The 26,462-nt window shown below is 35.9% G+C and overlaps 1 protein-coding gene across 1 annotated transcript in view; it reads right to left on the reverse strand.

The window, feature by feature from the left end:
- Positions 1–1,112: 1,112 nt before the first annotated feature.
- The window catches only part of AKAP6 (A-kinase anchoring protein 6), a 288,990-nt gene continuing 263,640 nt past the window's right edge, over positions 1,113–26,462 (reverse strand). The window contains exons 14-16 of the mRNA XM_040066094.2: positions 6,468–9,519; positions 6,059–6,353; positions 1,113–1,206 (exon numbers count right to left, since the gene is read on the reverse strand). Coding sequence (XP_039922028.1) covers positions 6,100–6,353; positions 6,468–9,519 — 3,306 coding nt within the window. The 3' untranslated portion in view covers positions 1,113–1,206; positions 6,059–6,099. The remainder of the gene's footprint in view (positions 1,207–6,058; positions 6,354–6,467; positions 9,520–26,462) is intronic.

Here is a 26,462-nt window from a genome sequence, read left to right on the forward strand (position 1 = left end):
TGTTGCTGATAAACAATGTAAAATCTGTTGTAAAATACTAGATAAGATACTAATTATTTGTGTCTCCTCGTTTGGCCCAAAAGACCTACAGAATCTTTAATGACAAAGTCCTTTACGTCTGAGTTAGATAATACAAATCTTCACCAGTTAAGGAGTTGCATATCTCTAGGGAATATTTGCAAAAGCAAAGCATATTCTTTGGAATTTTGATAAAGCATTCTGTGCTTGGAACGCAGGTAAAACAGATCACCAATTCTGCTTTTTTTTTTTCCCCAATAAACTATGTTTATTATGCCAATTCTAATTACCATGCAATCTAATGGTTTTAAGGCTTATAATTTCCACATCACTGGACATCACAAACATGAAAGCATTTTATACTGTCATTATACATCAATGTTTGCAGTTGGTTATACATATATACAGAAATTATTCACACATCTTAACCTTGCGATATTTCCTCTTTCAAACCAACATAATTTTACTGTGAAAGCAGCTTTTTAATAAATGGTATAAGAAATACAGCAAGGCACACATTTTTTAAAAACTTTTTTTCTCATTACCACCTCAAGAAGCATAAAAACCCAAAATGTTATACTTAATTCAGTAGAATGTCAACAGTTTATAATATACAACACTATGTAGTTGTTTCTTGAAGTGTTGCATAGATTAAAATTTTAAATTAAATAAATAAAATGCCATTTATTTAAATTGCTTAATTTTTAGATCTATTGAATCAGGAGGATCAATGACTTCTTTTGCTGCAATCCAACAAAATAGTCACTTTGAAAACAAAATAGTTTCAATAAACTTATGCATTATCCAGATAAATATTAAATTTGATACATAAAATAGAAGAGTATTGACAGATACAATTCTGAAAAGATGAACCAGACTGATGGTGAATTCTATAGAACTTTAAACAACAGAACCAGTGGTAAGTAGTACAGGAGCATCCAATTTAGGAAGGGGAGGTCATTAGAGGTAGCTTGGGAAGGAATCCATATGAAAGCAAATGGCCTTGCTACAAAACAAAATGATCACTGAAACAGGACTAGCATATGCAGCCTGACCACAAAGCCAACATGGACAAACCACATTTGGAAAAATAATTTGTCTTGGGAATCAGTTTAATGAAGGGCAATGGAATTGGAGGTCACCCCAGGGTTTACAGGATGAACCTGCACCTGAATTGCAGCCAAGTTTCTAAAAGGAAACAGAAAAGTAATAGTAGGTTACAGAAAACGAAGTTTTATTAACAAAACATAGGTCTTCCAGAACAATAATAGCCATTAAATAGTCACATGCCAAAACCTTTAATGCAGAAGCATACAGTAGGCAAAAAATTGACTTTTAACAGCCTGAGGTACAAGTTAGTGTAAAAAAAATGAATTGATGTAGAAAAGTCACTGATTTTCATAAAGACTTTGCTTCTAAAGGAACACGAGTATTCATCACATTGTACCTTTTCCCTGGATTTTGCCCTCATCTTTACCTGTGAACTTACCTTCAGCACACAGAAGTGCACCAAACAATGAAAAAATGGAAATTTTCAAAAGTCAAGCTATGAAAAGATCTATCTAATAACTACTTTACTTTAATATTTGTGCAAACATATATATATGAGACTTCAATGGAGAAGAGAAGAAGATTGTCACAGAAGTGGTCTGTGAATAGAATTGCTGACATCATCACTGCATTTTTAAATTGTAAATAACTATTTAGACACTTCTAGTACCACCAATGAGTTAAACTTGCCTGCTATAGATCTATCCAGCTCAGAGTTTAGGGTGAAACTATTCAGCAAAGAGCATGGGCTTATGATGAGAATTATGAAGAAATAACTGTCAGAATACAGCTCAAAGATTAGTGCAAAGTACATCTCATAGGCATTTCCTAGGAGGCACTCCAGACATGCATTATGTGCCTTCCAAGTTAAGCAGGAATATCTGGATCTATCCAGTTACCATCTCCTTTGATCTTCTTTGCTGTTAGTGACCACATCCCTCCCCATTTATACAAGAAATACTCTTACTTGAAAATAGTGAAAAGCTCAACCATCTGTTTAGATATTAATGAAGAACTGATCTGAATAAAGCAGAAGAGTGTATCAAAAGGTTTCTACAATTCTGGCATGAGTAAGAAAAGTCTCATTGATGGATTATGTCAGGTTTTTAAAAATTATGTAATTCATAGATTTCAAGACAAGATTCTCTGTTTATTTAGCTTTTTTAAAGTCAGGTACTGTAAGGAGCTAAAAAGTCACACTGCTTTAAACTCTATAAGGAAACTTCATATTATTTACTTCCCTATAAAAATCTCTAGGGGAAAAAAAAAAAAGTAAGCAAAGATTTAGATTATTATTGTAGTTCCAGTCTCTGAAAGTAAATTATTATATACTAACTATTATGTAAACTTGGGGGTTTTCTCCTGTAGTAAATAAATAACAGTCCTTTGCATTTATGTACTAGCTTTTATCTGTGGATCTCAAACTACTTTTATGTAAATAAGCTATTCTTCATAAGTGCCATCAATCATTATTCTCATTATTTTGTTGCAAAAAGCTGAGACAAGGAAGGAAAAAGTCATACAAAATATCTATTGCTGAGCAGGAAATAACAGTCAGGTGCTTTGAGCACCAGTGCTGGATTTCTCCTGGTGATAGTAAGTGGCAGAATATTCTATCTAATATTGCAGCACAGTCAGATAAAATCAATGTAGTTTTCTTAAGTGCAAGTAAATTATTTTTCCTCTAAATTAAGTTAAAACTTAAATTTAAAATACAGAAGTAAGGAAATAGCTTTTGGATTAACTTGTAAGGACTAAGAGATTACACACAGAATTCTAAGGCATCCTCTAGAGAAGACTGGATAGAACACATAAGTGTCCTGAATGTATTGATCTCTATGCATACTGAATTTGCAAATAAAAGTTCCCATCCCATTGGTGAGTTATGGGTCACAGTGATTTGCAGAAGATCACATAATCTCATACAGATAGATCTTTCAAGGTGACCCCTAACTGAGAAATAAAATCAGCACAGTTTTATGGGCACCTCTGTTGAAGAACTCCATGTCAGCTCATATGAAAGACTAGTCAGTGCTGTCAGAGATATTTTTGAACCTGCCAATAGAATTGTTACAATTTTCCCACAATGTCTTTGGTTGTTTATGTTTTGGTTTGGTTTGGTTTGGTTGGGGGGGTTGTGTTTGTTTTGTTTGTTTGAGGGTTTTTTTGTAGCATACTGTTAAACAACAGGATTGCAACATTTGACAAAAATATTTATTTGCTATTAATTTTATTCTCCTGTACAGCAAAGGTAAATACTAAAATGGTACAAAATCAACCTACATTTGAACTCATGCCTTTTTCAGCTTTGAATTCTCAGTATGCTTTTAAGGTACACATATAGTATAGATTTTTTTTTCCCAAGTATTGCCATTACACATGGAATTACACATTTAAATGAGCTAACAGCACAGGTGCTTCAGGAAAAATAATGGTGTTTGCCATTTATCTTTCAAATTAAATAATGTGTTTTTAAATAGTAACTTTTTTCATAATACACTTATGGGAACAACATTTATCTGTCACATTTTAAAAGATGTATTAGTAATAAATGTAAATTACCTTTGGAAAATCAGTAATTAGCCTCATCAAAAAATAAACAATCTGCCACCAAAAAGATAATCTTTAGCATAGTTAAGTATAATAACTGTTATTTGAATAAGTTAACAAATTAGGATAGATTGCTTCTGTAATTCATTCCCCATAGCATGAGAGATGAAGTTAAAGCATCAAGCTTGTGGATGGGGGAAGGGAGCTCAGACTTTAGTGAAACCAAACCTACCAGCTCAGATTTTCATTTTTGGTGTGTCAGAGATAAGCTATATGTATTCCAGAACTTTACTACTGGGAATAATACAGTACATAGTTTCCATGAAAGTAATGCTATATGTACAAGTTAAGAGCCAGTGTATCTTCCAACATTTATAAAGTGGGAATGGAGTGTGAAGAGCTTTGTTCTCTTAAAATAATTTGTCAGCCCCTGGGCAAAAGTGGAAGCTATAACATAACCCTATTAAGTTGTTGTATCCAGATTCTGAATTATATTTTATTGCATTGTGGGGCATTTATTATTAAATCTATCCTCTATGTCCAATCTTAGACCTCACACAAGCTGCATATTTCCAGTCTTATGGAAAAAAAACCCATCTGGCTACCATGTAAGTAACTATAAAGTTCTGAAGTGTGAGGTAAGTTTAAGCAGTATTTTGAGATCCTCAGAGCAAAAGTACTATTAAATTGAAAAGACATGTCATTATCTTCATCAGTGAAATAATGAGAACAAGGATAAAATCACACTCACTACAGCAAATATTCTTTCTCAAAATAATATTATAAAAATGAGTGAAAAAATAAGAAAACTAGTAGAACAGTAACTTGGAAAGCTTATGTTTACATCGGTTTCAGTTAACAATCTCAGACTTTTTGTCATCATCTCAATTTCCAAATAGAGACTTCTATATATACATAACCCATTTAATTTAATTCTAGAATACATAGAATCATCTGTGAGTTTTGTGTTTCATAGTTGATTTCAATTGCTTCTCCAGTTGTTTGAATGTGTCCAAGTATTAACCTAATTAGCAATCAGCAGGTCATGATAGCCTAATTCAAAGCCATTCCAGAAAAATTCTCTTTGCTATGATGGTTCCAAGATAACGCATTAGTCAAACAGAGATGTGTTGAGATAGCAGCAAGCTGTAGACTATTGCTGTCATAACCTCAAGGCTTTGCTAGATATATATATATGTGAATGTGGGAATGCTGGGTAAATCATCAATAAAAGGAAAGCCCAAAGCTTAGAAATATAACTTAACAAAATAAAAAATGAGGAAGTTAGATCTCTAAAGAGCAGCAAAGAAATCTGTTCTGTGTAAATAAGATGAGATCCTCTGCTACAGCTACAGCTGTAGTTTGCCATAGGAGAATACTATTGTTTTCCATGATGAGTAACAGCCTTTTCTCCAGGCAACAGCATGGAATCATAGCATAACTTGAAAGAAAACTTGAACATCAACTGGTCCAACCTCTTGTTAAAAGGAAGGCTATTTTCAAAGGTATAAAAGATTATTCGGGGCTACATCCACTGGAATTTTGAAAATCTCCAGAGGTGGAGATCTAGAACTCCTCAAGGAAACATTGTCCCATGTTTAGCCTTGTGTTTTATTGGAAATTCCCTTGCCACATCTTCTAGCAAGCACTGGAATTTGGAAATGGATTGGTATTTGGAGTTGCTGTTCTGGCTGTGGTCTCCTAGAGGAGTGTTTCCAAAGACTAGTGGCATTTGATAGAGCTGTGCTGGCTTTTAGGTCACCAAATTAGTGAGACTCAACAGCAGTGCTGCATGCTAGGAACTGATCCAAAAGTTGCTTTGTAGATCCACTTCTCTTATTAAATGTGCAGTTATTGTTCAACCTTTATGTGAGGTCAGAAATTCCAAATCAGAAATTTCCAGGTCAGAAATTCCAGAACTTTCAAACATTGGTAGAGATCAGGACCTCCTTTTTGCCTTAGGTTCCATCATCTTAATCATGTTTCAAAATGCTTACCACAAAACAGAACCAAAGGTTGCAGTACTGCTGAGTTCAGCTTTATCAAGTGCTTTTGAACCCCCTCCTAAGACCAGCTGACTGCAGAGAAAGGCATCAATAAGCAGAGGTGGTTTCTGGTTCCCTCAACTGAGGAGGGAAAGGAGGCTGACATATTATGTTTGAAGAATTCCCAGGTTCTGCAAGATAGCAGACTTGTTCCAGAAGGGAGCAACTCCAGTCAGTGCAAAGCCAAAGAGCAAAAAGCAATTAGTATTCATTGCATTTGTTGACTAGTGGCTTGTAAACTGGGATTATAGAGTAATCAAAACAAATTACATAACACTATCATGAAACAGAAGCCCTGGCTGACATTTCATCTCCTTTCATTGTACCAAAAAAAAAAAAAAAAAAAAAAAAAAAAAAAAAAAAAAAAAAAAAAGTGCAACTTGTAGAGTACATACCTGTTTTTAGAATTATCTATGTGCCTGGAGAGGGTTACATTCTATCTGTGCATATTTATATGTCTTTCCTTATGAAGTTTCAGGAGATTTTCTTCACAAATAAGAGTTTTTCTGTTCTGATGCAGGCCATCTTTTTTCTGTGAATGGCCAGGCTTTATCTGAAACTCAGTAGCTGAAGCCTCTTCAGAAGCAGCAACACATCCTTTTTTCTCCGCTGTTCCAGGTGATTTTCCTGCACTACTCTTTTTAGTGCTAACCTCTGGAGAATTCTTTTCCAAACTTTCATTTTGTCCATCTAAAAAGAGCAAATCATCATCAGCATTTTTTGAATTACTTGATGCACTTTTTTTGTTAGTATCTGGAATATTTATGTCATTGTCATCCCCACATAAGAAAGATAAATCCCTACCTTCAGAAGAAGTTTCAACTTCTAATGACTCTGGAGTCATTTCACCTAGTGACTCTGCAGATGTTTCAGAAATAGGGTTAGAAATAGGTTGCTGCTGCTCAACTTGTGCTTCAGAAGAACCATTAGAAACAGACTGCTGCTGCTGCTCAACCCGTTCTTCCTCAGGACAGGCTTCAAAGAAGCATTCAATATCTTCTCTCTCATCTGTGAAGTCCAGTGGCACAGGAGTGCTGCTCTTTTCCTCTATGTATTTGATTACCTCTCCACAGTCACTATCATGAGAAGAAAGTGAAAGGTAAGAATAGAAGTCCCCTTTTCTTAGCTGGATGGGTCTGTGAGAGTGTTCTAACACTTTTTCCTTGATCTGTGCTAATGAAGCTGAAGCAGATGACTCACATTCAGGTTGTGACTTACTTTTCAAAGCTGTTGAAGCCATGTCTATTATCTCCCTCACAAAATTGTGTACTGAGCCATCTTCTATACTTTTTTTATCAAAATCAGCAGATTCAGAGTTAGAGTACAAATCAAGACCATTAGCTGATGAGTTGCATTCTGCTTCACTGGATTTCAAGGCTGCACAGCAATCAGGAATTTTTTCAGTGTTTATTCTATGTTGTTGACCACTAGGTAAGGATGGCTGTAAAGCTGTATCTTGTATGCCTACAGAATTAATTTCTGAGGAAGATTCAAGGCAAGGCTTTTTTGCAGGAGAGGAAGCAACAGAGCGATGATCAGGCTGAAGATGACTTTGACATTCTCTTGGAGAGTTCCTGGATCCAGCTGAGGACAGAACAGTCTCCTTGCCATCCATGTGTGAATCATCTGAACTGTCTGTAAATGCTTCACAGACACCACACTCATTTTCAGCTTCTCTGACATCAAGGGGTGCATGAGTTTTGGGAGTTGCTGCTACTCTAACAAGACCTTCCTTTTGACTGCCAAGAGTATTTTCAACATTGCCGTTCTCCATATCATCCACAAGCTGATCCTTCACAACCTGAGAGATGTCTTTTGTTGGGTGACTCTTTGTCCCTTTTTCATGATCACATGGTATATTCTTACTGTTGCCATTATTTTCTGATATTTTCTGTACTGAACCATTCAATAGTGTTTCAATGCTTAATGTATCTGTGGCCTTTGATGTCTCATTACTAACTTCTTTACTGCGCTGAATTTCATCACTGAGGTTACTTTTTCTTTTCTCCCTTGTCAAGGAAAATTTTGGTCTAATCCAGGTTTGGAGCTCATTTTTTATATAATCAAGTCCTGAAATTAAATTGCATTCTTCATAAATATCGTCATCAGTTGCTATACTGGAGTCATCATCTTCATCTTTGATACCTAGCTCTTCCTCGGTTAAGGTAAGGGTGGAACTTGAAAGCAAATCACTGTCATCTTCATCATCAGTACAAGCAGAAGTGCAGGAGACATTAACAATCATGCTGACATTGACATCGCTCTCATCAGCTACAGATCTATTAAGATGTTTTCTAAATGATGCATTTGAATCTGGTATTTTATTTCTGTGTAGTACAATGTCTTCAGAGCAGAGAGAAAGATCCTCACTGCTGCTGAGTTCAGTGAGAGAAGCCGCTGAATCTTCATTGATTGAAGATGCAATATCTAAAGACAGTTGTCCAGTAAAAGACATTTTCTGAGAGCCACTTTGGAGTGTTATATCAGAGATGCTGCGCTTTATTTTTTGATCCGAAGGACTCTGGATATTCTCCAAGCGATTCAAAAGATCTAATGTCCTTTTACTGAGCTCTCCAACAGAATCACTGCTTGCACTTATGTCTCCAGAACCATGATGACTAAAAAGATCTTCATTGCTTTTGTAAGAAGTCAGCCAGCTCTCCAAAGAGGCACTTCGCTGAAGACCATCTCCACTTTTAAAAATACCTGAGCTGAACAAATCACCTACTACAGACAGGGATTCTAAAGAAGAACTATGAGATAAAGTTGAAACCTGTCTTGTATTCTCTGTAATAGGTAATTTTCTTACAGTTTCTGCAGATTTACAGGAATTGGGATCTGATTCTCCACAGATACTTCCCAGAGTATGATCATGACTAAATCCATCTTGTAACTCTCCAGACTTATGTTCAGATTTACCAGGTGTTTTGTCAAAACAAAGGTCATGAAACATACTACCCTCTGTATGTGTTTTTTCAGTCTGTGATTGTTTTGTTATCACTGGTAATTTGAATTTGGAGCCTTGAAGAAAAGAGTAATCATAAAATGTAAATACATCATGTTTTCCTTGCAATCCTTCTAGACAAGCAGGGTTAGACATAGTAATGCTGTCCAAATCCTCATCATTTTCATTTCCATAACATGCAGAAGGAGCCAATTGGAAATCATCTGAAAGACTAGTGTGATCTTCTTCATCTTGCTTTAGTTTTGGTTTTATTACATTATCCACTTGGCTTTCCACATTCCCAATTTCAGGATTACTCTGACTGCTTTCAGTATCATTTAGCAAAAAAATTTCTGAATTATTTGTAGTTTCTGTATCGCATTCACTCACTATCCCACTCTCACTCTCAGAATGTCTGCTTATGTTCTCACTCTGATACATGCAGTTATATGGTTTTGCCAATGTGGTACCTCCTATTAGATCTGGCAGGGATTTGGTAGATGAAAATGATGAGTCTTTACTGAGACTTTTGTTTAAAAGGTTAGACTGCATTACATTGGAGAGTCTGGATGTTTTTTTAAAAAAAGGCATATGTTTTTTTTCTGATAATTCAATATTATGAAGACTATAGACCTGATAGATGTGAGGATTTGGAGGGGAAGAAATGTTGGGACAATATAGAGAAATTCCATGATTATTGGTACTTTCATCTTCATTCACATCATTATCACCACATTCTTCTGAAGCAGGTTTCTGGTTTAGATCAACCTTGTTGAGCTCCTGATCGGCATCACTTAAGTCTTCGTGAATACTGATAAGCTTATTACTTATGTCAGTTTCATCCCATTCTAGTGCATCTTCACTTGGACCGTTTAGATCCATCAAACTGGGATCAATAACATTTAGATGGTCCTGTAAAAGAAAAAGTCAAAGATTAAAAATATTTACAGCTATATTTTAAACGTGCTTCCACTAAAACCATGTAAGTTAATGGAAGTAAAATGCATGTTTGGAACAATGATCACTAATAGGCTTTTAATTTTGTTACATCTTGTGTGGTATTAAAATGATCAATTAAAATGAAACCTATTATATTTTGAAGTATTTCCTAGACTTCTTAATCTTTTTCTTCTAATTTTCTGTCAAAATATAATACAGAAATTTGACTTTTCTTTAATATAATTAATTGTGGTTAGTCACTTTAATACATTTAAATATATATAAGTATATAACTTGGAATCACACAAGTGTGTTAAAAAATATGTAATTATATTGGATATATTAAAATCTTTCTTAGACTGCTTAAGTTTAATACAGTTAATTTGTAAAGGATTTATGAAAGGATTTATGAAAGGATAAAACATCATATCACAGGTCTTGAAGAATTTTTGTTAGATTGTATTTATTTTTTACTTGATAATAAAGGCAGAACAAATGACCAGTAAGACTAATGAATGTTAATATGTCGAGCTGAATGATCAAGTACTACATGAGTTTCAAATAATGTCTGCTCTGGTACCTTCCTCTGGGAAAGGACTAATAAATAAGTGAGAAAAACGTGATTTTCTATTTTAAAGATTTGTAATTTTCCAGCAATATTTGTTATTATGACCCAGAACATAGGATAACAAGAATTATTCCTTCCAGAAATATGTGTGGAAGAGGAAGAACACCTTGACAAGTTTTCTCACTCAGATGTGATTTGTCAAGTGGCCAACCAAGTACCAAACCACTTTAAGCCCTTGAAAACAAGACTGAAATGGTCCCTGATTTGGGGGCTGAGCACAAATTAATTTTACTTTATTTTTCTATTTCCTGAGAGGGCTTCATATTAGGGAAGGCTTTGCTTTTACAAGGAGTCTTGTAATAGAACAGTTGACTAATGTAGAAATGTTTAGTTTAAATCATCTAGCTGAACAGTGATCACTGTATCCAGAAACACAAACACTTCTTCCAAGAAATCTTTCAACTCTGATCTCTTGCTTTCTGCAATTTTCTTTGAGCAAGTGATGTTTTTAAATACAGTATTGACATCATGCCAAACAGCAAGAGCAAATCCCAGCAAATATAAAGCAGATAAAATGAAGCTGCAGTCCAACAAAGTGCAGTTCTGCACAACTTAGTTACTGACTTAGATTCATCAGGACCCAGCCAAGGTTAATTGTGCAGGGAAAGGCACGTACTTCCGACTTCGATTCTCAGCTGGAAACTCTCTTTGAAGTAGGAACTAAAGCTTCACAGCCCTTTTGTGAGCTCAGTAGTTAGGACACAGATTTTGGACTGGGACACTTTGCCAGGCTGGGTGTAAGAGATATGAACCAAGTTATTCTCTCAGGAGAAGCCCTATCTACATGCTGTTCTTAAAAGAAGCTTGCTTGTCCTGTGTCATTTTGCATAAAACTAATGTTAATTTGGTCATAGGTAGATGAGGAGAATTTTGTCCTGCAGTGCTGTGTTTGGCATGTGTGACCAGCAAGAGACACAGACAGTGCCAAACCTCTGCTCCAGTGCCTATTTAATTATGGATATAGGTGGCATTGTTTCTGTGCAAGACACAAGGCTATTTTATCCCAGTATGTCCAGAAAACAAAAGGCTAAAACAATCAAAGGAAATCAGGAGAATTATTTCCTCCAAACTGGGCAGCTATCCACCATTCAATGGGATGATGTGATTATTCACTTATTTGATAAATCAAGTCTCTCTCCATCTAAGATAGATCTGTGTCCTCATGCTTCATTTGGCTTAGCTATAATTTAAGTCCCTGAGTACTGCAGCTGTGTTAAGCACATAATTTCACAACTGAAGTTGTGAAAGAATTTTTTTCACTCTTGGCAGGTTAGGAGGCTTTTGGTAGTTCATGAATCTGTCATGACTAATGTTGAAGCTTTGAGTCTCTTTGTGGATCTACCTACCCCAAAATTTTTATAGAGTACCTTTGTTAGAGTTCTTTTTTCCCCTATAAGACATTGGCTGAAGTTAAACTCCTGTGAAAACACCCATTTGTTAGATGGCTATGGCTATCTCTCGCTTGTCTCTCCCACGGAGCTCTGGCTCCATTTTCACTCTGGCTAGCCTGAGACAAGAGGCCAGACAGAAGGAGTTTCTCAGGGTCCTAAAAACCTGGGAGGCGGCCGAGAACCTTTCCCTTAGCATGAGAGAGCAAGACCCCGTCAGCATCAAAGGAAGAGGTCCTGCGCTTGATTTGGGGGTGAAACCAGGGCTTTATTCAGTCTTTCTTCTGTGGTCCTGTCCCAGAGCCCAGCCCAGACCAAGCACCCCAAATCAAGAGCCCTGAATCAAAAGACCTAACCTTGTCTTGCTTCAGCTTATAACCAGGGAAAGGACTAAACATGGGGACAAGCCAATATCCAATGAAGGATAAGGTGGGAGTGTGACAGGGTTGGAGGGACATTCAAGGAAACTAATGGAGAAACATAAGAGGAGGGATCTTCTCACACCTTGCCCTGTCATTCGATATCTTTTACCCAAACCCTCCAGAACCTGGATGGAACAACCAAATGATGGACAGGGCCTGCAGAAGGGGACCGGGAGAAATGTGAGAAGATGGGCGGGGAAAAGGGCCGGGACAGACTTTGGGATATTACATTTTCCAGGGCAACAGGGGAGTACAGAACAAACCATTATAAAACCCAATATAAAAATAAAATGCAATATAAAACCAAATAAAACACAGCAACAGCTATCAGAGCAATTCTGTACGTTGTGGAGTCCACAAATCTTTACTTGTATTTGCCAGTTTACCATGTTTTAATAAAAGCTCCTGGTTTGTACTTAGTTGGACTCAGTTTCCCACTTGTAGCTGACCTTTGACTAACATTTAAGTAAAATGCAAGGTAATATATTTGAAAAGCTGTTAGATTAAAAAAGAAATCAGATTCAATGGCTCATTTTCTCTGTGTCATGTTTTACGACACTGTCGTACTCGGCATTAGGAAGACATTTCTGTGGAAAGTTTCCTAAACTGCTTGATTTTACTGTTTCAAGCTTCTGCCAGCTGCAAGAAGAAATTACTGAAGGCAGGAAATCAGCAGCAGGTTCCAAGGATTTTATGTTCCACAGAATCTGATTCTGTTTCTCAAAACAAAACATTTGGTCCTTATTGGTCAGGAAGATAACCTTCTCTCTGTAAATCAGCACTTGGCTGCCTTGTTTGTTCAGCAAGTCAGATGGACTAAAACAATAAAACATGTAGAGTTGTGACCTCAGCCTATTCATCTTCACTGAGTGCTCCCCACTTCAAAGCCTATTTTTTCTTCTTAAAATGCACATGCTTTTCTGAGGCTTGGCATATACTCAGAAGTTTTGCAGGCTTAGCTTGATTGCAGGGGATATTTATTTTATTTATTTTATTTTATTTTCCTTCTGATTATTGTTTACACTCACAAAGATTCTTATGTAGATATGGTCACTTTACTAATATAGCTTTCTCTGTCCAAGGAACTGACTAAATCAATATTAGTGAATTACTACTGTAGTTATAAACATCATATCCCTTGAAGTACAAATGGAATGGTTATCAGCTACACTGGCAGCCCTTCCAAAGTATAGGAAAAGTTTTAACTTTGAAACAAACCACTCAGTTTAAGTCACACATATTTTGTATTTGACAATTTTAGTACAGTTATATATTTTCTCTATATTTTGTTACAAAATTTAGTGAACTGTTCAAACAATGCAGAGATTGAGGTAGTTTTTGGAAGAGGCACACCATAGCCTCTGGAATAAATCTCTGGAGTGAAGAATGGAAGGTGGTGTCACTCCAACCTACATTTGCACCAACAGCAGTAGCAAGGTAAAAACCCAGGAATTTTTAGGAACTCTTTTTATCATATCAGATGTCTTTTTTTCAGGTTGCTCAGTGCAGAGGTAGGATGCTGGATGATTAGAGTTATCGTGATAGTAATAGATTATTAGGTCTTGCCAAGAGAATGTTTAAAATTTGCCAGCCTTTACTTTACTTTAGCCTAACACTTTACTTGGTGTTATGCAGAGGAGGATAAAAATGATAGGTGTCAGACAGTGCCAGAGGTAAATTCTGTTTTGCTCACTTTACTGGGAAAAATGGTGGTGTTTTTTCTTCTATGTTTTTCATTTGAAAGAATTGTATAGTACTGTACAATTCATTTTTTACACAAAGTAGATAAATCTTCTGCTGTCATTTCCAATTTGGAAAGCTTTTCTTGTGTAAGAGCAGCACCATAGTTTTTTTATTTTGTTTCAGTTAATTAAGAATATGTCTTTCCTAGAGAGTTTATTCTTACAGACTCCAAAGGAAGTTCTACCTAGCCTGGATCAAGGTATCTGTGTGACTTGATCCAGTGAAAGGAGTCTGTGTCTACGGCAGGGGGATTGGAACTAGATGATCCTTGAGGTCCCCTCTAACCCAAACCATACTCTCTGACTGTATGATTCTCTGATTCTGTGATCCTTTCTTGAAATGCAAATACCCAGATAGGAAGGGGTCTATCGCTGACCTCCACATGTAAGACAGACTATATCTAAAGATAATCTTGAAGTGTGCTAGAGAGCTTTCAATGGAGTGAGCCCCATATGCTGACTCTTAAGCCCTGGCTTTGCTGAAGCCTGTGGCAAAACATGGCAGAGGTACCAGCCTGTCTGGCTAAAACTTTTTGGATACTGGTTTGTGTAACTGATGGCACTAAATTTCCTGGAATTCAGAAATTTGTTTTTTATATATGCAGGAATGTGTGAGTAAAAACATATATTTAATTTTAAAGTAGGTCCGTGTGGCCTCTATAATTATAAAGTCACTAAATACCACTACATTTAGAGAAGATCTCTAAGATCATTAAGAAAAGTAAGAAAAGGCAAATAGTTTTGACCAAGAAAGTAAAAAACTCCCAATGTAATAAGAATCAAAATATGCACAATATAATGCATATTCTTATTTTTTACGTATTACCACTAGATAAACAATACTTAGGAAGTATTTACTGTTCTTTGTAAATTTTTAAGGAGGATTAAGTGAATAATCTATTGAATTATAGACTCAGAAGAGTAAAAGGTTAAATTAATTCTAATATATTTGAAAGTGCTGCTTTAAGGATTTTTGCTATTCCTATTTTGAATCCAGAACAATTTTGATCAGGAAAGCATTCCCATTTCAGTGGGCTAACTCTTGTGAGCATAATTAGGTGTATGCTTAAATCCTTGTAGAGTTGGTGTTTAATGGCTAACCAGTTAATCTGCAGAAAATATTAATGGAAAGAAATAAGGTTATTAAGCCAAATAAAGACATTTCCTCAGCCCCAATGCTCTTTAAGGAAAAGTGTCAAAATGCAATTTTTCATTTGTTTCCTTTACGAAAACAAGGATAACTTAGCTTTTTTTTTCTGAAACAATTTATATTAAATGATGATTCTCTGGTTTGGCTTCATTTGCATGTGCTACTCCAGTACAGATATTTTGTGTTAGTAAAACAGGCTTGTAATGTAACCCCTACGTACTTTTATATAATTTTTAAAGGTATTAACATGAAAAAAAAAGAGCTTTTACAATACTAAATACAAACTCTGTTCTTCCTCCCTCCCTTCCTCCTTCAGTTGCTGTGGCCAAGTTATCCAAACTCAACCACAGTTAGGGGCCAGGGGAAAAAGAAAAGGAATAGAAAACCATCCCCCACCTCCAGGAATGTGTACACATTCAAGGAAGACAAACGTGATTTTGTCTTTTGAAAAATGCAGCATGCCAAGTACTTCTACCGAGGGAAACAGTCATGTGTACAGTGCCACTTCACCTCTGCCTCACTTAAACTCATTTTCTAAATGCTGTTCCCTATATCATAGTCATCAAAAAAAACTATCCCCATTTCCCAACACCAATTTTTAATATGCATAAGCATATGCATAATATTCCCTGTGCATAACACTGAAGTGGTCTACACATTACAATATATGCTCAGAATATATGGAAGCAGCATGCATTATCACAAATCGTGAAAGAAACATACATGAACATACATTTTTGTTATAATTGCAATTAAAAGCAGGTATACATTTATTTCCTGAGAAAATAAGATCTAAATCTGTGGTAACCTCTTACTGCATTTTACAATTATTATTGCCTCTCTTGATGACATTACACACTCATTCCTGCACACGCAGAGCAGCTCCTTCTTTTTTAGGGGCCTTGTATGCTTACAGGTAGTGCCAGGGTCCTACATGGGTAGTTGCATGCACAGATTCCCGTACCACAGGAAGTACACTGACTTTGCCTCTGCCCTCTGCAGTCACAGATGTCACCTGCAAGAGTCTCAGTATGAGCTGGGAACAACAAAGGCTCCACCGTTGTTCAGGTCTATATGATGATGTCTGAAGTTCTCTGATAATGCTCAGAAATAACAATCTAAAGGACCACTATTGTCATATCTAGGTTTTAAAACAAGTAGTTTTCTTTGTCATGACAGCAGCTTTGTGGGCACATCTTAAAAGCAACAGGTAAAATAACTGAAGTGTCAATTTAAGAGAATGCACCGCTGAAAACTATTAACTTCTACTAGTAGGAAGAAGTCAGGGAAATTGTCCATTCTCTAGGCATTCTTCTGCTATTTCTATGTCACTTGATGATGTTAGGTAAAATTCTGGGGTCAGTTGTGCCTGCATATGAGTCCTATGAGGGTCTTCTATCTCCCTTGGTAAGTTGCCTGCAGTACCAGATGGAAAAAAGAGTGACAGGCTCCAGCCTTCCATCATACTCCACTCACACATCATACTGGAGTGTACAAGCCAGGCTGAAACAGAAGGTGAGCCATGTCAGCAGAAGGCCTGCAGGAACTAACTTTGATCACAGATCAAGGCAAAACCAGGGACTCAATAAGTTAAGTTCCTGCTCTATGTCCAAAGTATTATTGCTAATGACCTACCCATTATCTGTTTTCCATCCTCTACAGAAGCATTTGCCTCTTTATTTTGCCACCATATCCTTTTTAACATCTCTGTTTCGTATTTGCTAAAGCATCCCTTTAAATGTTACTAGAAAGAAGAACATCTATAACATTTTTACATTGAATAATATTGCCATCCAAATAGGTTTGCAATCCAAGACCTATATCCCAAGTTGTGTATTTGAGGGTTTTCTTGTGATGAGAAAACCTGGTTACATGGCATATTTTACCAACTGTTGTTTTTACTGCTTTGTAGCTTTCTTTTCATCTGTCAGGAGGTTACATGACAGGATTTTCTGCCCTTGAATGTCATTTCATAACTCACCTTTACTTCAGAGAAATATATGATTTTCTTTGTTCAAGAATCCATCACAAGCCCTTTATGAAACTCTTGGAAAAACATTCTTTGCTTTATCTAAACCCAAAATGTTTCCACACACACATAGTTCAGAACAGAGCAAATCCTGCCACTATACCTCAGATAAATGCCCATGCAAGTCCGTGGGAGTTCATCCATGCAAAGTCTCAGAATTTAACCCAAATGGCTTCTTTATAGTTAAGACTATAAAATATCCAGAAAAACCAGGGAATTTCTGGAACACTGTATTAATGTCAAATAAATTGCATCCCGCATTTAGATGCTCATAAACAAATTTGTACTAGCAAAGCAAAGTGGCACAATGAAATCACTGTTGCTTTCTCTTTGTACTAGTTAAGAATTCTGCATACTGTTAATAATAATTTCAATTTAGTATCATTTACATTGGAACTGGTACTCCTTTAAGAGAGTACTCTCATTTAAACTAGAACTCAGTGGATGCTGTGAATGGACTCAGTAGATGCAATAGCCATCTCCAATCTACAGCAGGCACATCAGAACACCAAAATCATAGCTTTTTAAAGAGCTTTGTTTCAGCAGAAATGAGGGTTTGTGAAAAACTCTGAAGAGTGGGAATCACCATAGAAACATAGACAGATATAAGGTACAAAAAGCAGGACATAAGCCCTTGGGAGCTTGACCTGAGAAGAAACATAGAAAGAAAGTGTTCTCATGAAGAGCTGGAATAGAAAGACTTGGATTTCTGAATAAAAATTCTTCCAGTATACTGGAAAGGGAGAGTTTATCTATTATTTATGAATAACAGGACTGCATGAAAAGTACCTGACCCTATCATCAGTTTCTTCTTTTGAATCAGTTGAGAAACCACCAAATTCACGTTATCAATGAGAATGGACTCTTTTGTCCCCCTTATTTAAATTTTTAGTGCAATTTCTTTGCAATTTCAGTTCTGGCACTTCCTGAAGTGATCTGTAAATTTGAGATATTGACTTGAGGGGAGTCAATAAGCAAGCATTGTTAAGTCAAAGGCTAGAAGAATACTGCATATTATAAGAACTTGCACAATCTGCCCACCTGTGGATTTCCAAGTGCTAAGTTAAACACCACAGTTGTCAGTAAGTGGCAGGGAGTTCTCGCAATGAATCAAAATTACAATGGTAAGCACTTTGAGGCTAAAACAGCACAATTGCTCCTTGCCGTTACACAGCCTATATCTAAGGAAAGCTGTTCTTCAAATGTTGCAATATAGAAACAATCTCCAAATATAAGCAGCCCGTAGGTAGGCAGAGCTCTTTCACTAAGATCATCTAATCTTTAAACTTCCAGATTCTCTTCTTTTCTCCTTCTCTGGTAAGTGATGATGTTTATACCTCTCTCTATACGTAACAGATGTCAACACAGCTCTGGAGCTGGCTGGGAAAAAAGAACTGGAATTTCTAATCTAAGCTAGTACATTGAATAGGTCCTGTGCAGTGTCTCAAGTACCAGTATTATGTGTACAGTTTGGTTTGGTCACTTGCAAAATGATTTGAGATAAGCATACGTGGTAGAAATTCACTTGGAAGAAGCCAAAGTAGTGGCTTTGTAGCATATCTCGCTATTGTGAGAGGTGTTTTGACAGAGTAAAAAATTACAATAGGGAGTAACTCAATCTTACAAAATCACTATATGGCCATTATTCAACTTTCTACTCTTACAGCTGAGTTTATTTTAAATGTTACACAGCTTAAACTTGGGCTTAAATCAAAACATAGGTTGAAGATTTCAGTCCATCCACAATGACTATTTTCAGTGCTGGTGAGGCACAAAAAGTCCAATGAATACTAAGAGTTTACAAAGTAATAACTGAGGGGCACAGGGCTATTGGTATTAATGTTATCAGTAGAAGTGTAGTAAATACACGGTATAGAGCACTAAGTCTTTCATGCAGCTGCTGAAGGTTTCTACTGAAACTGTATGTTCGACATGTACTTTTTGTGTAGTGCTTAGAAATTTTGGAACAGTTCATGGTATTTTGTTTCACACTGAAGCAATATTCCTCCCCTTTTAAAAACCAAAATGGATTTTTAGAATAAAGTGTCTTTCTGAATTGTTCAGTAAACCAGTAAACCTGCTGAATGAGCTGTGACTCCATAAAATTTAGGAACTCATTTATTATGTTTGTAGATCAGACTCTGCATTTATTCACAGAGTGAATCTCTAAAACTTAGCTTTCATTAGAGTTGTGGGGAGGCCCAGTCTTTCTCCCTTCACTGGAGAAGGTGAAGCTCAAGAAGATAATTAACCATGAAACTATGAGGAGGCTTGCTGGGTAAGCACTAGTGTGAAAACAGTTACTTCTCACAAAGGAGGGGAAATTAGCTGGCTGGATAAAAAAGGAAGTGTCAGACTGGAAGACTGAAAGGACTGCAAGTGTAAGTAGATAGCTCTCGCATCATTAAAGCAATTTTTAACATTTAAATACCACTGATTTATAAATTTAAGCGCACTTAACTGCTATGTGTTATGGGATATTAATATGCCATTTTAAAATAATTTTTCTTAAATTTTCTATTTTCATGTTTCACCACTTTTAGTCATCCCACGCATGAAAAAAGTCACTGCCTCTTAGTATTGTATTCTTGTTTACAAAGTCAATGTAAACAGACTGTTCTAAAAAGATGGTTTGCTTATTGTATTTTACAAACTCATTATTTTACACTAATACAGGTCCTTTTTACAAAAAGAGTTTCTTTTGATTATACTGTTTCATAGAGTAAAGACTTATAATATATCTTTCCTTTCAAAACTTCCTTTGACTCGATCAGTGTTCCCTGAAGCAGCCACATTTTTGGCAGAAATTCAGTTGTATGCTATGCCAAAAGAAATAGAATAAACAAACACTGCTTAACGCAGCTGGCTAGGTAATTTACATATTACTGCACACACCAAACATGAAGACCTGGATATGGATTAGAGCTACAACAATAATACTAACATCTTAAATGTAAGGCTCATGATTTACATTTTATTATTTAATTTGTATTATAGTACCTCTGACATAAGTCAGAGTGCACATTTAAATATTAAGTAGATGTATTTCTTATAATTTCTGTCTGTTTTACAGAAAAACTATGCTAGAAATGTCTTGGAAAACTGTTATGTGGACACATTATAGAAAGTTTTCTTCTGGTGAAAGCACACTACCCAAATGGCCACACTCCAGCTTTTGGAAATAGCAGAGACCCCTCCAAACACAATGAAAACTCTCTAGGCATATTATAAAACTTCTTCACTCTACATACAACATAGGTAGGGCCTCCAAATCTGCAAGTTCATGTGCTTTCAAACAGCAACAGTAATTTTGGGTGAGATCAACAGTCCATTCAGCTGAGTCCATCTCCTGCGGTGGTTAGTAGTGAATGTTTATGGAAAAGTTAGAAAAGCCTCAAACACATAGAAGGGTATAGAAGCTGCTCTCCCAAGTTTGAGAAGTCAGCCTGTGGGGACTTTCACAGTTGGAATTTATTAAGCCTTAATTTATGTCTCTTCCATTAATTTGTCTGATTACTTACTGAAGTAATTCGTATTTTTGCAAATCTGTAGGAACAAATTTCATTTTTATTAGGCACCCCAGGAAAATAGTATTCCCTTTTGATTGTTTTAAATTTCCTTCCTGATAATTTTATTGGGTGCATTTTCCTTTGTGTGTTAAGAAAAAGAGAGTAAATAATTGTTTCTTAGTTATTTTGCTTTATTTTTAAAATCGTTTTTCATTGTATTCCTGTCTGCTTAGAGCCGACACAGCTCCTAAAATATCCTATAATAGCAAACAATGAGATACTGACTATGCATATACTTCCTGAAGATCCTGCAAATATATTTCTATAGTGGCCTGAGTATTGTGGCCTTATCATCCAATAAGGAAGGCCCATGTAAGATGGAAAAACTGCAGTGCAAACTCATATACTGTTCCTTGCAGAACTTGATTCATTAGACATGCAGAGTAACAAGTCATTAAATTAATTATAAAATCAAAAGTTTGTGACTTTCATATTCCCCCTAACTGTAATTTTTAAAACCATCCTGGCCTGAGTCATGAACTTATGATTAGTGGATATTAGGCATCTAAATAAAACACTGACTTCATCCTGTAGTTTGAACACAATGCATTGCAATGAGAATCCATGTCTGCTGAACACTATTAAATATCTGACCCCATACTTAAGTGCCTAAATAGGAAGTGAATTCTTTTGAAGACCTCTGTCTTTGAAAATTAAAACCTAACCATTTTAACTTTTTTTTTTTTTTTTCTTTTTTAAATGAGGTATTTTTCCATTTAAATGGTGTTTGACAGTTCTCTCTGCATCCGCATGCTTTGGAAACATATTTCCAATTTCTGAATATTACTTATTTTCCCACTAAAACTGATTATTCCTGAGAATTTTTCTGGTTTGACTGGGGAAATGAGTTTGAACTTCCCACCATTTTACAAAGGCATGGCAAAACATGGCAACTACCAGAGTGACAGAAATGGTGGAATAATATAGCAGATTGGTGAAATGCAGGGAATATTTCACCCTTGGATTGTTGCCTTATACTTCTAGTTATGACAGAAAGATCTACAGTCTCTGAAAATGGAGTACAGCCCTCTGTTGAAAAATTAATATATTTATTTTTTTCTTCCACTCTAAAACCTACCGTTGCAGGTGACCACTCAGGAGACTTTCTCCAGAATATAACACAACAATTATCTGAATTTTTACTAAAGTTGACTAGGTCTACATATTTTTTACTAAGACTGTCTCAACAATAAGGGTTTTACCAGCTTTTTTTAAACAGATCATCCAGACCCTGTGCACTGCCATGATGGCTGTCCTCATAAGCATGGCTGGTCTTCAAGAAAATTACAAGAAACACAGAATTTCTTGCAAGAATGTGAGATGTATTACCTATCTTCAATTAAGTCCAAGAAAAATCTAGACCTAGTTTCAGCATCTGTGTAACTACATTTTAGATCCTACGGATAGTTGTTTCATGTCACAAATCAGACATGCAATGCAACCCAGAAGCTCAAAAACATACAGACCTCAAGTATGAGGATGGTGCATCAGATTAAAAACTCTAAAATCAAATATCCATTCACTTAAAAATTAAATATTTTAATGAAGCACTAAAGTGAGCAAATGCGAGCCATCAAGATGGTACTGCCATAGACGATATGGAAGAGGTCCAATATCAAAACAAAAATTGTGATAGTAAAGAAAATAAATCTATAAAGGTTCAAACATAAGTCATTAAGTAATTTGTAATGGCTAGGTCATGTAATGTGTGTTCAGCACTTTACAATATGTAGTGTGCCCTTCTCATCCAATTGAGTTAATCATCTCTCAGTACTTTGCTGTGCTAGACACTCCTGATGAACTGTTAAATTTTATGCAAGAGTTTTAGCTAGGACTCACTTCGTAAAATAATGGCTTGTAATGAATTAAGAAACTTTTAGAAACCAAACTTTCTTTAGTGAAGCTATCTAGAAATAACTGAACAATGATGGATTCATTTTTTACCCCTGAAGCAAGGGGGTTTATGTGTGTTTTTTTAAGCTTAGAACAAATGTCATTCAATGAGTTGAAAAAATACTGCATCAGTGAAGTAAATATAGAGAAGCGAAGAGGAGACATCATGCCTAATATTAAGAAAAACAGTTTTCTTTCCCAGAAAGCATCACAGAAACAGATAAATAGAGAAAAAGACTAAAGATACCAAATCAGAAGCAATATAGTATACTTTAACAATTTGTTTTTCCAAATGCATTATAAAAAAGAAAACCAGGAGGTTATAGGGTAAAAATGCTCAACAGCCATTTAAGCAGATTCTTTACCCCCTAAGAAACAAGCTCATGGAAAGAAGTGCCTTTCTTTTTTTTCTTTTTCTTTTTTTCAAGTGAGCTGTCTCACCATTGCAGATTTTCCCAAGTCCTTACAACTCTAATTAAAATGCAGTAATTGGTTATGTTACCTCAATTACCATGATGCATGGACATTGATACAAAGCGACACCAATTGAATCCCTTGGGTGTTATACCCCAAGGCCATCCCATTTATTGTGCCTTATTATTTTCAATTATGTGGCTGGATGTACAGCATACTTTCAAGCCAATAGAGAGGAGGGTTCTGCTGGACTTTCAATGTAATGTACACAGAAGATGACTCAGAAGAAGAGATTTTTTTTTTTTTTTTTTTTTTTTTTTTTTTTTTTTTTTTTATGAGGTATAGTAGTGAACTTGGTGATCAGAGAAATTAATGTTTCAGACATTTTCAGGATGGTATGAGAATTAGGGCACCTTAATCTGAATCTCCTTAGCTCAAAATCTCCATTTTAAATGCATGAGTAATACCATCCCATCAATAATTAGCCCTCTCTGTTGAATAAGAAAAGAAACTGTCTGCTCCATAAAACAGGTATGCTTCTCATTCAATGAATGAGCATTCTGGAGAAAAAGCAGCTTCTCCCTGCACCAAAAAGGCAGGAATATTGAATTGCAGCTATAGTAAAATCCATCAGAAACCACAGTTTTTTCTCTCTCTCCCTGTCCAAAGAAAGTGAATTTCCATGGTCCACCTCATTGTACCCTTCTATACAGAGACATACCTGATCTGGGCAAGACATACACGAATTGGAATCCTCTTTAGAAGCTGGAATAATCTATTGAGGTTAAACACATAATTTGCATTGGGGTATACCACTGGCTGAGCAAAAAATTTAAAAAAAAAAAAAAAAAAGAAAAGCAGAAAACAACTTACATATTTGCACTTTGACTTAATTTATGGGTACAACAATGACTGAGTCAGGCCCAAAACCATTTTCTAACTTTTCAGTCTCTCAAGTAGACTGTACCTTCTAAATGAAAGTGTATAGTGAGTTAAAGCTTCTCCAGCTGTTGAGCAGGAATTTTAGATGGCAATTTTGAGTTTAGTTAAATGAAGATTGTTGCTGTTGCTGTTGCTATTGCTATTGCAATTGCCAGGCAGTCTCCTTTTTCCTTTAAGGTGATTGCTAGCAGGGTCTTGTTATTCAAGCTATAAGGCATCTGTGTAATTCTGAAATAAAATTATATCAGCAAAATATGGAATGATAAATCTGGATGAAAAGAATTTTCTAGGGAAAAAAAAACCAAAAACCAAACACAAAGAAAACCACACAAACAAATAACCCCAAACCAAACAAAAAATCCCAAAACAAACAGATGGGGGAGATAAAAACCTCCTTTGCTAAAACAAATAAGGACTGCTTCCACTTTTCTGAGGTTTTCTCATTTTATGAATACCTCATTCTGTATAGCTAGATTAACCTTCTGAATCTAATAATATTTCATCTTTCTGGAGCAATTCTTATTAATAATTTCACATTCTAGATAAAACTTTTTGTTTATGAGAAGGACAGCTTTTACCTGACTGTAGGTGCATGAAGTACATGTTAATAAATTGTCATTTGTAAACTTATGGTGCCCACTATTGCAAAAAGTGAGCAAAATTAAAAACTGATGAAGACCGTAAATGAAGACAATTCAAAAGAAACATAAAAGTTTTCTGTGGTTAATTCCAGCATATTTTTGTAAAGTTTTAAGTGGCTCAGATAGGTGATTGAGTGTAAAAATGGGCAGAAAGAGACAAAGGAAGGTCCCAGAGCACAATTAGAAAACAGTAGATGAAATTACTCTTGCACTGAGGCTATACAATCATCTGGGGTACCTTATTTACTGTCAGCAAGTCAGATGCCATGAATGAGTCAGATGCCATCAGGCTATAAAAACATCTCATTTGTTTTCATAAATTACAGTATTTTGTGGGCAACCACAAAGACAGACTTGTTACCAAGGGATACAGTTTGTGTGCCAAGCCTGGCACACCATCAAGTACAGAGAGATACGGTAGCAGAAGAAATGGTTCTGGTACCTACCCAAGAAATGACTGCACAGGAACTGAGTGAAAAGGAAGCTTAGAACATGCCAACTCAGGCAAGGAAAGTCAAAGAAATATGAATCCTGCAGTGGCTGGAGCATATTTAAATGATGAGAATATGGATAGTTTTATCAACAAGAGAAACTTGTAGATGCTGACATACTTAAAAGAAGCATTATTATAAAGCAGCCTAAGATGAGAGATTCCAAAACAAAACAGCCCACAGTGAAAATTAGAAGAGCATCATATTATCTCTAAACGGCTGCTATTTCTCAGCAGAAAGAATGATACACCCCTCAGCCAGTGAAAGTCAGCTCAGCCAGCAAATAACTCCAGCCTACCTCAGGCAAAGTGGGAACAAAGCAGCGGGTACCTTGTGAAGTTCCAAGCCTCCAGATATCAAGTGAGATTCTGTACTCATATCCTCACCAACCCTCAACTCCTGATCAATTGCAGTCCCAAACAGAAACACAAGACTTTGGTCCAGCTGCAAGAGCAGCACCAAGCTCTAATTAGCTCATAACAGTTTTAGAGCAACTGCTTTCATACAGCAACTGCCCACACGCAAAAGAGGATAATATGCGTTCACTGCAGTAACTTGGACCTCTGTCAGCACTCTCTAACATATCTCACAAATGCAATTTCTTCCTGTTTCAAGTCAAATAGGAGATACATAATTACTAAAAAAACAAAACAAACAAAAACAAATAAACTGCTGATTTGTGGTACTTTACCTTTAAGATAACACAATTGGAATGCAGTTCACTCCCTCTTGGGCTGTTACAGACCCAACAATACTCAGCCTCTAACAAAAAAAAAAATCAGGGTTCTGAGAGCTGGTTTTTGATTTGGTTGTTACCTAAATATTGCACGTACTTCTTTCTGAAGCTCCTAAGTTCAAATGTTTTTCCTACTGCTGGTCAGATTATTAAACATTTTGCGTAACACTAACAATTTTATTACAGCTATTGCTGCAACACCTTAGTAATATGACTAAAAATATTCCTAAAATACAAAAACATAAGCAGCATTTCTCAAGAGAATTAAAAATCTCTGCTACTGTATTTTTTTCTTTATCAATCTTTTCTATTCCTCAGTCTCATATTTATCTTCTAACCCATTCACTTGCCCAGCCTATTTTATTGATGAATTCTTTTACTTCTGTTCTCATTTCTTGTTCTCCCAGACTCATTACCATCAAAACTCTCTGCAGCTGCTGAGATGGCATTTATCTTTTATTTCTTGACTTTCCTCTCAATTAAACGTAATACATTGTTTAAAACTCCTACCCACAATTTCCATAAAGTTTCTTTCTGGGTCCTCACCAATTCTGAGTTTTTTCTTTAATTCCAAGGGAATTTCTGTAACATTTTTGCACAATCTGAATTATCTTCACTTTTTATGTTGCCAGTTGACTAATCCCATGCTTATAAAACCAACACTGACACTACATCTGCTTAGGGATGAGTTCTTTCCATGCTGCTTCATACAGAGCCCCTTTTGACTTGTCCTAAGAGTCTGTTCAAACCTCTTCCTTCCTCAAGTCCCATTTCTATGCCAATACCTAAAGCAAAAGATCCAATAAATCAAACCGGCAGAGGAGCACTCCTATGTTACAAATTTTGAAAGAGTCAGGCAAGAAACATTATT

This window comes from Hirundo rustica, chromosome 6 (genome assembly GCF_015227805.2).
Source record: "Hirundo rustica isolate bHirRus1 chromosome 6, bHirRus1.pri.v3, whole genome shotgun sequence".
Classification (NCBI taxonomy): domain Eukaryota; kingdom Metazoa; phylum Chordata; class Aves; order Passeriformes; family Hirundinidae; genus Hirundo; species Hirundo rustica.